The sequence below is a fragment of the Myotis yumanensis genome, unplaced genomic scaffold (assembly GCF_028538775.1).
Source record: "Myotis yumanensis isolate MYYU_CA2020_CCGP unplaced genomic scaffold, mMyoYum1.0.hap1 SCAF_11, whole genome shotgun sequence".
NCBI lineage: Eukaryota > Metazoa > Chordata > Mammalia > Chiroptera > Vespertilionidae > Myotis > Myotis yumanensis.
In genome coordinates this window covers 63,685,260-63,699,938 of record NW_027223762.1, presented here as the reverse complement: position 1 = coordinate 63,699,938, position 14,679 = coordinate 63,685,260, and the positions used below count along the sequence as shown (strand labels likewise).

General features: G+C 47.4%; 1 protein-coding gene across 2 annotated transcripts in view; it reads left to right on the top strand.

The window, feature by feature from the left end:
* Positions 1-9,086, top strand: part of MERTK (MER proto-oncogene, tyrosine kinase) — a 108,300-nt gene extending 99,214 nt beyond the window's left edge. For both annotated transcript variants that reach the window (XM_070429755.1, XM_070429754.1), the window contains exons 16-19: positions 46-155; positions 1,562-1,721; positions 2,369-2,505; positions 8,065-9,086. In XM_070429755.1, the coding sequence (XP_070285856.1) occupies positions 46-155; positions 1,562-1,721; positions 2,369-2,505; positions 8,065-8,578 (921 nt within the window). In that variant the 3' untranslated portion in view covers positions 8,579-9,086. The remainder of the gene's footprint in view (positions 1-45; positions 156-1,561; positions 1,722-2,368; positions 2,506-8,064) is intronic.
* The last annotated feature ends 5,593 nt before the right edge of the window (positions 9,087-14,679 follow it).

Below are 14,679 nucleotides of genomic sequence, written 5' to 3'. Positions count from 1 at the left end.
AAAAAAAAAAAATAATAATAATCTTTCTTCTTGCTTCGTCCCCAGCACATTCCCGTGCAGACACTGGTGAAGTTCATGGTGGACATTGCCCAGGGGATGGAGTATCTGAGCAACAGGAATTTCCTCCATCGAGACTTAGCTGCTCGAAACTGCATGTAAGGGTCTGGGTGCATCCTGGGCGGTTGGACCTCATGGTGTTGGTGTTTGTGGTGGGGACACCGTGGGTGGCCTGTCGCTGTCACAGGAGGAGAAGAGAGAGTTCTGGAGATGGGATTCCTGCGTCTCTGAGGCATGGCTGGGTTTGTGCCTGTGGGCTTTCAGTCCCTCCCAAACTTCCTCCTGTGACTCTGTTTTCATTTTCACACTCTCACGCCCTAGGAGGGCGAGGTAAGACCTTTGTGATCCCTGTTCATTGCCATCCGCTGGCTTTGGGCCCAGTTACATACAAGTCAGCTAATCATGCAGACTGTAATGAAAACCATAAAGGTCTGTCCCTACGTTCTCGCGATGCTGCCCTGTGAAGATGCCTTGTTCTGTGGTCACACCGACCAGAGCAGCAAGGACAGACTAGAACTTTGAGCTCCAGTTCTCCCCACGTCTTCCTGCTGCAGCAGCGGAGCCATTTTCTGCGGGAGATCTTCAAGACAGGAACTGCGTCTTGACTAAGTTCACTGTTGCAGGGAGAGGGAAGGTTCATTAAATGTGTTGCTTTTATTTACTTTTCTTGGCTGGAGAAGTGACAGTGGTGCCTGCCCTCACTCCTCCTAGCCAGTGCCCCCCGCCCACTTTCACCTCATTTTTGAAAGCCCAGAAGGATCTTGCTTTTGTCTTTTAATTTAAAGAATTTTCCTACCACAGAGGGAGACCTATGAAAATCGTTTTTCCCCATCAATGTTTCCTTAACGTTTTTCCTATCAAGAAGGGTGTCCCGCTGTCAGTTTGCCCGGAACTGAGGGCTTTCCCAGGACAAAGGATGTCCAGTTTTAAAAGTCGGTGTCGGGCAACAGGGATGGGTCGTCATGCTACCTCCAGACCTCTCATTTCTTCTCTCCCTTCTCCTTCTTGTCTAGGATCTGTTTTAATGGGATGGGCTGTCAATGTGATTGTATGGCTTTAGTTTTCTGAGTTACTCGCCCAGTACTACCTGGCCATCTCTGCGGGGGGTCCTGGATCTCCCTCTTGCAGGCTGTACTTGCCCACCTCCCCCAGGCTGCCAGGAGGCTTCCTTGAACCACAGAGCCAGGGCTGCATCCAGACGTCAGGCTTAAAGGCTGCTGGGATGCTCGTTGAGTGACCAGAGGCCCCGGGTTTGAGCTGGGCTCCTTCTACACCTGTGCAGCTCCCCTCTTCCCTCCTGGTGTCTCCATCCTTGTGCACAGATGGCCTTGCCAGGTCCAATTCCCACACAGACAAGCTCTGCTGCTCCCCCTCACTTGCTGGGCCGTTGTTCCCCAAGCAGGTGGGGCCTGTGTCTTTGGGCTACTTCCTGTGCCTGTGACGCAGACCTGTGCTTCAAGGCTTTGCCTGTGATGGATCTAAGGACTCAAACTCCTCTCTGTAGGTTGCGAGATGACATGACTGTGTGTGTGGCGGACTTCGGCCTCTCTAAGAAGATTTACAGTGGCGATTACTACCGCCAAGGCCGCATCGCAAAGATGCCTGTGAAGTGGATCGCCATCGAGAGCCTTGCGGACCGAGTCTACACCAGTAAAAGTGACGTGGTAGGTACAGTTTTTCTGGGGACCTTGAGTTTCAGAGGTGAATCGTGCTGAAAAAAGTGACGTAGCTGCCAAACATTTCACTATGATGAACTGAGGACTGGGAGTGTGCTCACATCTCTCTTATTTGTTGCTAGGCACGCTGATTCAGGTGGAACTCTAGATTCTGGTGAAGTCTCCTGACATTCAAAAGATCTGTCTTTGCGCAGGCCCTTAATTTATTCCCGTTTTCCTCTGCTACACTATTGTGACATATTGCCCACAACTGAGCTATTTCATATTCATATTAAATTCAGCAAGTTCATTCAGTGGCTCTATGGGACCAACATGATGTACAAAAGGTGCTGTGTAGTTACGCCCTCAACCAGAGACGAGGAGCGAAAACACTTGACAACATTGTGAACGAGCATGGATTCGGCAGGAGGTTCTGGCTGCCCTTGTCAGATTTCCCGTAAGAGCGTTAGTAGCAAATGGGCACAGTGACGTACCAACCACGTTACTGCGTGTTGGGAGAGCAGCGTGTCCCAGTCATAATTGTCAGCTTTGTGCACGGTCATCGGGGCTTTAAGGAAATGACCTTTCCCAATGAAAAAGTCCATTCAGACTCTCTGAAAAGACTCAAATCTTACTTCTTGTTGATTTGTTCTCAGTGGGCATTTGGCGTGACCATGTGGGAAATTGCAACTCGGGGGATGACGCCCTACCCCGGAGTCCAGAACCATGAGATGTACGACTATCTCCTCCACGGCCACAGGCTGAAGCAGCCAGAGGACTGCCTGGATGAACTGTGAGTGAGGCGCTCGATGGGACCAGGCACCCTGCGGGGGCCGGCCAGTGGGTCTGCAAAGACCTAGGGACACAGCCATGGGGGCATGGGGAGGAGGGGGTGCTTTTAGCGAGGCCACGTGTGCAGAGGTGGCACGTCCAAGCCCAGACCTTTCCTGGTGTGAGAGGTGGTGTGTGCACACGTTCTGCAGGTCTGCAGGCACCGCTGGGAAATGCATTCTAGATGAATGGGTCAACTTTACAGCATATGAGGTACCTGGTCACCTGCCCTCTTGTGCTGCTGTCATCCTTCTCTTCCTGTACAGTATTTCAGACAGACAAATCGCAGTAATATCCTAATCAGGAAATTTAGAAACCGAAGCCCATGGCTCTGAGGTCAGGCCGATCATCAGAATTGCATGGGGGATACAGCATGATTCCTCGGCCCTATGCCTGGACACTGAGGCTGTTGGAACAAAGTGGGCCAGAAGTGCATGTCTTAAAACACTGGGTGTTCAGGTGCTCCGCCCGGCGTGAGAGCCCCAGCTCAACGTGCACAGCCCGTGCGGGACAGGCCCCTCCTCTCTAGGGTGGGTGGTATGGGGAGAGGCCGGGCCTCTGAGTCACTGAGGCCAGCTGTGGCCTCCACCTACCCACGGGGGAGGCCTTGACAGCTGACTTGACTTGTGTGCCTCATTATCAGCCGCAGATGAAGTCCAGTCGCATATTCTTCAGAGCTATTGGGAGGGTTGAGGAAAGTGTGTGGAGCGCTCAGCCTGCAGGAGGGACAGAGCAAGTGTCACATCGTGGTGCCGATTCCTAACATGACATCGTACACACCGACCTGCCCAGACACCTTGCTGACCTTCTTAAACTGACTTCTTGTGGCATTGCCTCTACCTCCCTAGTGCCAAGTCTCTTCCCCACATAACAGGGGTTACAGACATTGTCTCCACATTCAGCAAGATTTCAGAACCTGGGGCCCGCAACGGGCTCAGGCTTGGAAGGGTGGGTGAGACCCCCCCACTATGTCACACTGTGGCCTTGCTTCACTTAGGGGAGGGCTAGGTTAGGGGGCTTGCAGGCTCTCCTATCTTGTCCAAGCCAAACAGGGAAAACTATTTTGTTTGTTTTTTTAACAGAAGAAAATCAAATTTTAATACATGTGCATGGAGAATTTACATAAGCAGGAAAATTCCCAGAAGGAAACTTTATTGATAAGAGCCGCAGGCTGTTTAGCCATGGTGGCTGTTGTGGTTATAAATTATAATATTAAGAACAGAAACAAAAAATGTTAAGTCCTTTAAAAACATTGTGAAATTCTAATTAAATTAGATCTGGGGTTTCATGGTGGTTTTTGAAAGAGCCACGTGAATGAAATGTTTGCTTCTAAAAAGGAGGAACCGTTTTAGCCCAACAATGTTGAATGAGGAGTTTTGTGGCTCTTTCTCTCTTGGCTTTCGTCTTGCGCCACAAGCAGTTGGTCTTTGCAGTGATTACCCAGGGTCTCAGCAAGGTCCGAGCTGTGTCACACTGTGGTTTTCCAGTACTTTACGCAGAGCCAGACGGGGAATGCTGACTCACTTTTCTGAGCATTTTTAGGTGGGAGTCACCGAGTCAGCACGTGCCACGTGGCCAGGAGGTCAGGCGGGTCAGGCGGCCCTGACGGCCCTGTGGTCCCCACCCCAGCTGGCTCTGCACCTGAGGCTTGACCCGGGCCTTCTTCTCGGGCCCCTGTCCCATCTGGATGCTGGTCAACAAAGAGGCCTCTGTTTCATATCAGGGATGTTTTCTTTTAAAAATGAGACACACTTCTGAGATTCTCATCTCACTTGCTGCCTAACCTTAGCCGAGGTGAGTTCATGCCTACGGTACTTGCCCCTCGGTCTTTTCCAAGTCAGTCCTAAGACATGTAAGGGTGTAAGTAACGGAGCGCACTGTATGTCCTGCCCTCTGTGGCTGCCTCTTCTCACGGTGTCACCCACTCCGAGTGACCAGGCGGCAGGCCTGTTCCCTGGCCCAAGAGGCCCCTCTGCATGATGTCCCCGTCGTCTCCGTAGGACATTTCCTCAGCTGAGCTATGGCCTCCTGGCTGTTAAGTGTGCAGTGCAGTCGTGTAAATGCATCCGTGTTGTACAGCCGTCACCCCCCTCATCTCCAGAACTCTTCACCTCACAAAACTGAAACTCTGTCCCCCGTAAAACGGTAATCCCCATCCGCCACTCCCCCAGCTCCCACAACCTGTGTGACTACATCTTTTATGAAATCTCAATAGGAAAACAAAAATGACCCTTTACAAAGGCAACTACCAAACTACTTTTCTTCTTCTTCTTCTTCTTCTTCTTCTTCTTCTTCTTCTTCTTCTTCTTCTTCTTTCTTCTTTCTTCTTTCTTCTTTCTTCTTTCTTCTTTCTTCTTTCTTCTTTCTTCTTTCTTCTTTCTTCTTTCTTCTTTCTTCTTTCTTCTTTCTTCTTTCTTCTTTCTTCTTTCTTCTTTCTTCTTTCTTCTTTCTTCTTCTTCTTCTTCTTCTTCTTCTTCTTCTTCTTCTTCTTCTTCTTCTTCTTCTTCTTTTTAAAATCCTCACCTGAGGATATTTTCCCATTGCTTTTAGAGAAAGTGGAAGAGAGAGGGAAAGGCAGAAAGAAATATTGCTGTGAGAGAAACACATCGTTTGGTTGCCTCCTGCACATGCCCCGACCAGGGCCCAGGCTGGGGAGGAGCCTGCAACCAAGGTATGTGCCTTTAACCAGAATGGAACCTGGACCCTTCGTTCGGCAGGCTGACACTCTATCCATGAGCCAGACTGGTTAGGGCTTATTTTTTCTTTCCATCCCTGAGATTGAACTTGCTGACCTTGGTCCACCACTGCAGACTTGCCCTTTGTCAGAGGGGCCTAGACAGTACCCACACTACCAGATATTTGCTAGTCATATTTCTATTGTTACATATTGTGATTTTGCTACCATTTGAATATGAAGAACATAGAGTATATCAGCGATTTTCAACCTTTTGCATCTCACAGCACACATGAACTAATTATTAAAATTCTACAGCACACCAAAAAATGTATTATTTGCCAATCTGACAAAAAATATAGGTATCATTTTTATTCATTCACACTGGATGGCTATTGTTGGGTTGGCTGTTGTCAGTTTTTTATTTGACAGTCTAGGACCTAGACTCTAGGAGAAAAGAAGCCAGTGCCCTCGGCTAAGTAGTCAGGTATGGCTACTTAAAAAATTCTTGCGGCACACCGGTTAAAATCGCTGGGTTATGCAAACGCTTTCTCCGAAGACGTGGGATAAATGAAGGTAAATAATGGGGCCTTCATGGCCTAATGAAAAGGGGAGTGCCTTCTAAGGGCAGAATTCCTCAAAGCTCATCTCAGACTGCAAACAGGCAGGGCTCTATGGAAAACACGAAGCCATGCAAATTGATTTATACCATAAGAACCTCAAAAATGGAAACAAAAGCTGTTTGCCAGGTCCCATGGCCATCTCGTGAAGGTAGAACAAGGAGAGTCAGAGAGCTGAGCTGATGTCCAGGTGGGAATCGGGCTCATCAGGGAAACGGGAGCTCAGGGTCCTGTGCTCACAGACAAAGCGCCTGCAGACCCGCCGGCCAGGAGCTCAGGCCTTGCTGATAGGGGCTGGAAAGTAAACAAGGGCAGGTATTGATTGTTACACATGTAGGTGGGTGAGATCTCTTAGTACGTGTGTGAATGCTGGTAGAATTACCCAGAGTTCTACGCGATGGGATTACATGGGAATATGGGAATTGCATATTTATGTTCACAAGATAGCAGTAATCTGCCCAGCTGGTGCAGCTCAGTTGGATGAGTGTCGACCTATGAACCAGGAGGTCACTGTTTGATTCCCGGTCAGGGCACATACCCAGGTTGTGGGCTCGAACCCGAGTGTGGCAGCCCATCAGTGATTCTCTCATCATTGATATTTCTATTGCTCTCTCTCTCCCTTCATCTCTGAAATCAATAAAAATATATATTTTTTAAAAAGATAGCAGTAATCTACTACATGTGTCAAATGATTAGCATTGGGATCATTTCCTTATCCAGCAACATGAATGTCAATTTCTCAAGAAAGGAAAGAGTCCAAATGGTAGTATAACTCACTCTTCCTGATGCAGTCATCTCTCTGTTTTACTGTGCTCACATCAATGTCCCCCCATTGTAATTCTTAATTACACAGAGAATGAGGACACCACCCTGAAGAGAATCCTCCCTACAGGACACAGCAGAGGTCATGAGGAGCCCCAGTCATAGGACTTGTCCAGCCAGAGACTGGTCCCCTGCTGCCCACATAGCAAAGTAACAAGGACAAGGCTATTGACGAGAGTAGGTGCAGTAACACACACAAAACACCTGCACAGTGAGGCACACACTCCTTTACCCATCCACCCCTGGTCCTTCTAACAGCTCTCCTGGTGACAAACCCAGCTTCATGTGCAGAACAGGGGTCGGCCCACTTTTTCTGTAAAGGGCAAAATAGTATTTTTTATTTTGAGGCCATGTGGTCTCTGTTGAAACTACTTAACTCTGCCATTGCAGTAGAAGCAGCCACACATAAATAAAAGTAGCTGTGTTCTAATAAAACTTTATTTACTGTGGAGAGCAGCTGCAGCGTTCGGACAGGATCAAGCCTCGGACTGACTTGTGGCAAAGCCACGTACAAGTTCCAGCTTGGAGGTCAAAGCCCTCCCGGCACAATTATAGCCGAAGGCTGTGGTTATAAGCTTGACCTATAGTCCCAGACGCTGCAGTCCTAGGTAGCTAAGGGATATGAGCTGTGGGAGGTGCAGCAAGTGCTGCCAAAACAAGGCTTGAGTGCAATAGGAACAAAGTAGATTGGAAACTCGAGAGAACATTGTAAACATCTTGACCACTCCCCTTGTTTTGCTTTGTGTGATCTGACTATAAAATAAAGATCCTGCTTGCAGGCAGAGTCACTGTTTCCTCATCCAGGCACAGTGATCCACCTGGCCCCAACTGTATTCTCTTGTCTGTCTTCTTTAATCCTTCACCGCTCCTCCTCAGGTTCACCCCGGGCCATGCTGGACGGGGTTCAATTTACAAAACAGATGGTGGGCTGGACTTGGCCCATGGACCATACTATGTCCTGTATTCCTGGAGATGGAGGAGCACTATCACATACCCATGGAAAATTTATAATAAAAGTTGAACAAATATGCCACAAGGAAAACCTCGTTAATTTCCAAAAAGTAAAATTAGTGTGGATTAAAATGTAATAAAATTGCCCTCACCGAGTAGCTCAGTTGGTTAGAACGTCAATCCGATACGCCAAGGTTGTGGGTTCGATCCCTGGTCAGGGCACATACAAGAATCAACCAATGAATGCCTAAATAAAGTGGAACCACAAATCAGTGCTTCTCTGTCTCCCTCCCTACCTTCCTTCCTCCCTCTTCCCCTACTTCTCTCTCTCCCTTCCTCTGTAAAATTAATTTTTTTAATTTTTTAAAAATCCAAGACAAGGTGAAAACAAGGGGTGGACTTCACTGAGGGCCCGGTGCTGCGCCAGGAGTTAACTCGCCTTCTCCACTTGCAGGTATGAAATAATGCACTCCTGCTGGAGGGCTGAGCCCTTGGACCGACCCACCTTCTCCATGTTGAGGCTGCAGCTAGAAAAGTTCTTGGAAAGTTTGCCGGAAGCGCAGGACAAAGCTGAGGTCGTTTACATCAACACACCGTTTCCAGAGAGCTGCGAGGGGCTGGCAGAGGGCCCCCCACTCGCTCAGCTGGACATGGACATCGACCCCGACTCTATCATTGCTGCCTGCGCGAGCAGCGCTGCTGTCAGCGTGGTCACAGCCCAAGTCCATGAGAATGGACCGCTCGAGGGAAGGTACATTCTAAATGGGGGCAGTGAGAACTGGGAAGACATGGCTCCCGCCGCCGCTGCAGCAGGGACAGCGGGAAAGAACGGTGTTTTACTGGAGGACAGGCCTGTGAGGAGCGGGGTCTCCTGGTCCCAGTCCAGCACGCTGCCCTTGGGGAGCCTGCCGCCAGATGAACTTTTGTTCGCAGATGACTCCTCGGAAGACTCGGCAGTCCTTGTGTGAGGAGAGCCGAGACATTCCCAAACCAGGGAGATAGACAGACCCCTCTGCCTTAGAGACCCAGGTACGCCCCAAGTTTCTGGTATCCGTCTTCCTGCCACCGCCCGCAAGCACCAGATGAATGTTGTTCAGTACGTCATTAAAAATGCATTAATATATATTTATTTAAATAGAAAAATATATGTGTATATGGTGGAAAGAGACCTAGATATTATATTTTAATAAAAGATGACTTATTTTCTGTCACTTACCTTGCAGATTTTAAAATTTAAGCTTTAACAGCCTCATCTCTACAGCTGCTCCTTGATGTTAACGCTTGCACAGTTGTTGTTTTCATTTTCCTGTTAAATGTAAAAATATTCGTAAAATGAAATTGCTTGACTTTGCTTCTGGTCTTACGAAGAATCCGATACTCCCCTGAATCACCTGTTTGATAAGAATGACCTTTTGATATGTAAAGTTTTATAACTGATTCTTTGATATAACTTCCTAATAAAATATGAATGAGGAAGGATGTGTGGTACTTACTTGAGACTTGGAAAAAGTCCAGGGTTGCCGGCAGCCTCGTGGCTTTGCAAAGGAATTCCTTTAGTGCCTGATGCTCAAGGCACCTGCTCTGGCCATTCTTGGATGTTTCCTAAAGATAAGAAAAATCACCCTGGAGAGACCGAAGTTGAAGGGTGGAAAATTATTTAAAGGGTTGAAAAACACACTGTGCAGGCAGAGAGTTAAGTGGGTTGTAGAAGAGTGTGGGACAAGTGGAAGGCTTTCCTGCATGGGAGGCAGGCAGCGGGAGCAGGCTTAGCACTCAGCGGCCCAGGTTTGCATCCTGGCTACTCTGTGTCGCAAGAGTCATTGTTTCTTGAGCACTTTCTGTGAACTGACCTGTTGAATCCATGCCTCATGACTTGGGTGCCAGTGCCATCATGTGTGGGCCATGAACGGAGGCTGCAAAGGCAGAGTGGCCTGTGGTGGCCCACATCTAGAGAGGGGAGAAGCAAGAATTCTGAACCAAGCAATCTGCCTCTGGCAGGTTCTAAGCACATGATTTGGGAGTCTGCTCCAGAGCCCCTTGACCTTTTAACTTTACTAAACACATAGATGGCACTTACTGTGTGCCAGGCATGGCTCCCACTTAGTCCTCATAACAACCCTACCAGATAGGTACTATTATCTCCACTTCACAGACGGGCAGACTGAGGCAGGAAAGGCTACCTTACCCTCCCAGTAAGAGCAGCAGCCGGATGTGGTCAGTCAATCTCTCAGCCCTTGGGGCAGCCCCGCTGGGCCGGGACTACTATCATCCTCAGGCCCATTCACCACTGGTGAGTAGCCTCAGCCAGGTGACCAGCCTGAGAGGGTCAGCTTCTGTACCAGGCCCAGGGGTGTGGCTCTCAGTCTGGCTGTCAGCCCTGGTGTCCCGGTCTCCAGGGTGAGTAGCTCCCCCGTTACTGTGAAATGCCCTATACTAGAAAGTTCTGAGGGCAGGAAAAGAATTTGCATCAAGAGAATTACCAGTATCAGATTTTGTCAGCAAAAAAAAATAATTTCTACTGTTGGGATTTTGTGAATGGTTGTTTTAAAAATATTAATAAAGCCCAGCTTGTGTGGCTCAGTGGTTGAGCATTGACCCATGCACCAAAAGGTCACTGGTTCAATTCCATGTTCATTGGGGTATCTACCCAGGTTGCAGGCTCCCTTCCTAGCAGGGGACCTGCGGGAGGTAGCCGGTCAATGTTGATGTTTCTCATCGATGTTTCTCTCTCTCACTCTCCCTTCCTCCCTCTCTCAAATGAATTTTAAAAAATCAATAAAAATGTTTACATCTCCTTGCACAAAGTTTCTTGTTGACAATGACTATCAAGAATGTGAATAACTCGTCATTGAAGTCTTGATCAAGAGCTGACTGGTTAGTTCAAGAAAAAAAATGTAAAAAAGTGTTCACATCTTTGAGCAAATTGAAAAACTTATTTGGAAGTTTCATATAAATTTCATATTAACTATCTAAACTGTTAAAATATAGCAGATCCTTGAATAATGTCATCTCATTATAACATTAATGAGAAGAAGTTGCTTTGGGGCCAGGGCCATTCTCTGTTGGCGTTGGCACCGTCACCCCGTGTCTGCGTGGGTTTTCTCCAGGGGCCCGGTTTCCTCTCATGTCCCAGAGATGTGCACGTGAGGTGAACTGGCGTGTCTACTGTCCCCGTGTGAGTGAGTGAGTGAGGGAGGGTGTGAGTGGCCAGCAATGGGAGAAACTTCTGCCCAGAATGGGTCCCACCTGGCACCCTGAGCTGCTGGAGAGGCTCCAGCCACCACCATCCTGAACTGGAATCGGGCTGGGAAATCATCATCTTGTTTTTATTCTCTTAAATGTGTGTAGAGCTCCCATTTATTTTAATGTTTAATATTAGGAGCATTTTGGATCTTTGTTTAGGAGTCTGGTGATGTTTTTGTGACCAGAAATAAGACATAGGAACTTAACTCTTGTTTATATTAATTAGCCTGTAGTAAAGATGGTTTCATTGTATATCGTTTCCATGTAAAGCCACAGTTTCTAAAAACCTATCGAGCAGTGGTTCTCAACCTTCCTAATGCTGCGACCCTTTAATACAGTTCCTCATGTTGTGGTGACCCCCAACATAAAATTATTTTCGTTGCTACTTCATAACTGTAATTTTGCTACTGTTATGAATCGTAATGTAAATACCTGATATGCAGGATGTATTTTCATTGTTACAAATTGAACATAATTAAAGTATAGTGATTAATCACAAAAACAATATGTAATTATATATGTGTTTTCCGATGTTCTTAGGCGACCCCTGTGAAAGGGTCGTTCGACATCCAAAGGGGTCGTGACCCACAGGTTAAGAACCACTGCTATAGAGGATGTTAAGTGAGGACTTACTGTACTCTTTTATATTTCTACTTTTAATTATCTAATGTAAACAAGAATGTAATGGATAGCTCACCAGATTCCCATAGCGCCCCATCCTGTGCCATTTGCTCAGTTTGTGCTGCGTGCCTGAGGAGGGCTGGGACCCTGGACCAAGTCTGCCATGGGAGAGGAGAGGAGTGAGCCAGCGTGGGCTTCTGGCTTTTCTTAAGATATCAGCACACAGAGAAGTGCCCTTCATCCAGCCCCTGTGATGCGCCAGGGCCTGGGTGACATGGGTGTGAAGAGCAGCACCTTTACAACCCACTTGCTTTTCCCAAGAGGAAAACGGGCTGGACCACCATCGTGAAGACATCTGAAATCTCCTCGCTGAGAACTTTGCAACCCGCATCCTCTCGGTCACATTTGACTGTCGAAAGTTTTGAAAGAACGAACTTTCAGAGGCTCCAATCTTGGCAAACTGGTAGTGTCTTCTGAGCATGAACTAAAAATAGCCTTTCCAGCTCTCTTTTGTAGGGAGTCTTATGGACTAACCATGGGGGAGCCGAAACAAGTCATTGTCTTCAGCTGGGCTGGGACAGGGCCAGTGAAGAAGGCCGGAAAAATACAGAAACACTCCTGACCTGCAGATGGAGACTAGCTCTGCCTTGGGAGGGTTCTTTTCTTTTATCTTTCTTTTCCTTTCCTTTCCCTCCCTTCCTTCCTTCCTTCCTTCCTTCCTTCCTTCCTTCCTTCCTTCCTTCCTTCCTTCCTCTCCTGTGCTCCCTTCCCCCCTCTCTCCTCCCCTCACCCTTTTCCTGACTTTTCTTACTGAATAGGAAGAAGGGAGGATCAGGGTCCCAGGAGCAGGGACACAGCCAGCAGCAGAGGCTGCTGGGAACTGGTCCTTGCCGCTGTCCTTGCGATCTTGGGCAGGTTGCTTGACGCTCCTGGAGCCCCGGTTTTCCATCAGTGCTCGGTGAGCACCTTCCCCCGCACCCCTGGGCGGCTGTGTAGGACGGGCAGGCAAGATTTCAGAGAGAATGTCAGGCTTGCTAGAGGCTTTCCCCGATTTGTGGCTTCTGCCAAGTTCATTCCTTATGGTGTAAAAACTCACCATGTCATATCAGAAATATTTTCCCTGATATGTTACCAACTCACTCCAAAATAATACAAACTAACTGGGAAAGAAAAGAATCCCACCGTTGTCAGTGATGCGTGCAGCCAGGCAGTTGGCAGAGGGAAGGAGAGTGGCCCCCTCGCTCACCTCAGATGGCTGTTGTGCTCAGTGTTGGCAGCTCCAGACACATCCACGCCCAAAGATGCCCCTCCTATCAGTCCTGTGAGCCACAGGCCCCTCCCTCCCAGATGTGGGTGATGGAAGCAGTGCTGGCTTTATCAACAGGTTCGGGAACCTTAGGGGAGTCAGTGCCCTCTGCCCCCACCAAGCAGAGGTTCCCTGTGCAGGCAGCAGGCCAAAGCCCGTCTCTACCTTACAAATCAGATTGATTCTGGCCAGACTAGTCCTGACTCAAACCATGACCTTTGTAACTTCTGGTCATCAGCAAAAACAAGCTGGAACCTCTGCTGAGTCAGTGGGAAAGCCACCCCCACAGAATAAATCCGCTACGAAGGCAACTTAACTTCTCTAAAGGCGTTGCGTTAACCTTGGCTGACAAATGGAAAACGGGAAGTTGTGGTTTCTTTAACGAGCATTTCAGTAATGCACGATGTTTCTGCGCGTGGATTTTATTTTCTCTCTTTTAAAGCTCGAAGAAGAGAAGTAAAACGGCCCTTCTGTTTAACTTTAAAGAGCATGTCTAAATGACAATTTATTTGTATTTAAAGTAACGATTACTGAAACTAACCCAAAGACCACTACGTTAGGATACTTTTGTGTATAATTTTTTATTGAAATGGATTGTACATACAGATATTTGAAAGAGAAAATATACAGTAACTCTTACTACCTCTTAAGAACACAATAATTTTAAGCTGATTCGTGGGCTCATTGAGACTGCATAATTATAAATTCTAACCAGAATGGCAGTCACATGAGGACACACAATCAGCTCACCCACTCACTGACATTCCCAGAGAAGTCTGTTCCGGACGTTGGGGTTTGCCAAGGACAGCTCCCTGGGCCTTGCTGTTGTTCGTCACAGCCCTCCCAGGGCACAGGCGGCTTCCAGTGCACACTGTCTTTTAAAGAATAGCCCCAGGATGGCCCTGGCGTGCACATTCTGTTGAAGTTCATTAGCACCACAGTGAAGCAGATCAGCCAAGCCTTGGGTGCTATTGGGACTCTAACGAACCTCAGAACTGGAGACTGGGTGCTCTCCCTGGAAGCAGACTCTGCGGCCCTGCCCCATAGGATGTAAAATTAGAGAGAAAAAGAGAAAGGTGCCCAGGTTGGAAAAGCAGTAAACTGTCTTTATTCACAGATAAGATGGTTCTGTATGTAGAAAAATCTCAAGGAATCCATGCACAGAGAACGGAGGTAATTGATGATCTTAGCAAGGTCACTATGCAAAAATCATTGCATGTGTACTATGAACATCAAAATAGGAAATTAAGAAAAAATTCTAGTCACAATAGCATCCAAAAGAATAGAATAGTCAGAAACAAACTTAACATCTGAAGTGTGAGACATACACTGAAAACTATAAAACATTGCTGAGGAAATTAAAGGAGCTCTAAATAAATGGAGAGACACATTTCATACTTATGGATTGAAACACCCCAAATTGATCTATAATTTCAAGGTAATTCCAATCAAAATCCCTGCAGCTGTTTTGTAGAAATTATGAGACTGACACGCTGCCTGCTGCGCTAAGAGGGTGCCTGTTTTGTAGAAATTAAAAGCTGATCTTAAACATATATGGTAATGCAAAAACCAAAACACTTTGGAAAAAGAACAAAGCTAGAAGACCCAAACTACGTGATTTCAAAACTTTTAAAGAAACGCAGCTGTGACAATGGATATCCATCAGCCAAAAAAAAAAAAAAAAAAAATTACAGAAGGAGAACCAAGATGGCGGCGTAGGGAGTGGACCTGTGCGTGCTGCTCTCTCACAGCATCATTGAAACGACTAACTATGAGGCAAACAACCACCACTCAGAACCATGGGGAAGTTGGCCCAGTGGGAGATCTACAACTGGAAGAAAAGAAAGAAGCGCAGTGAGACTGAGTGGGAGCTACTGAGGCACCAAAAACAGAGGTACG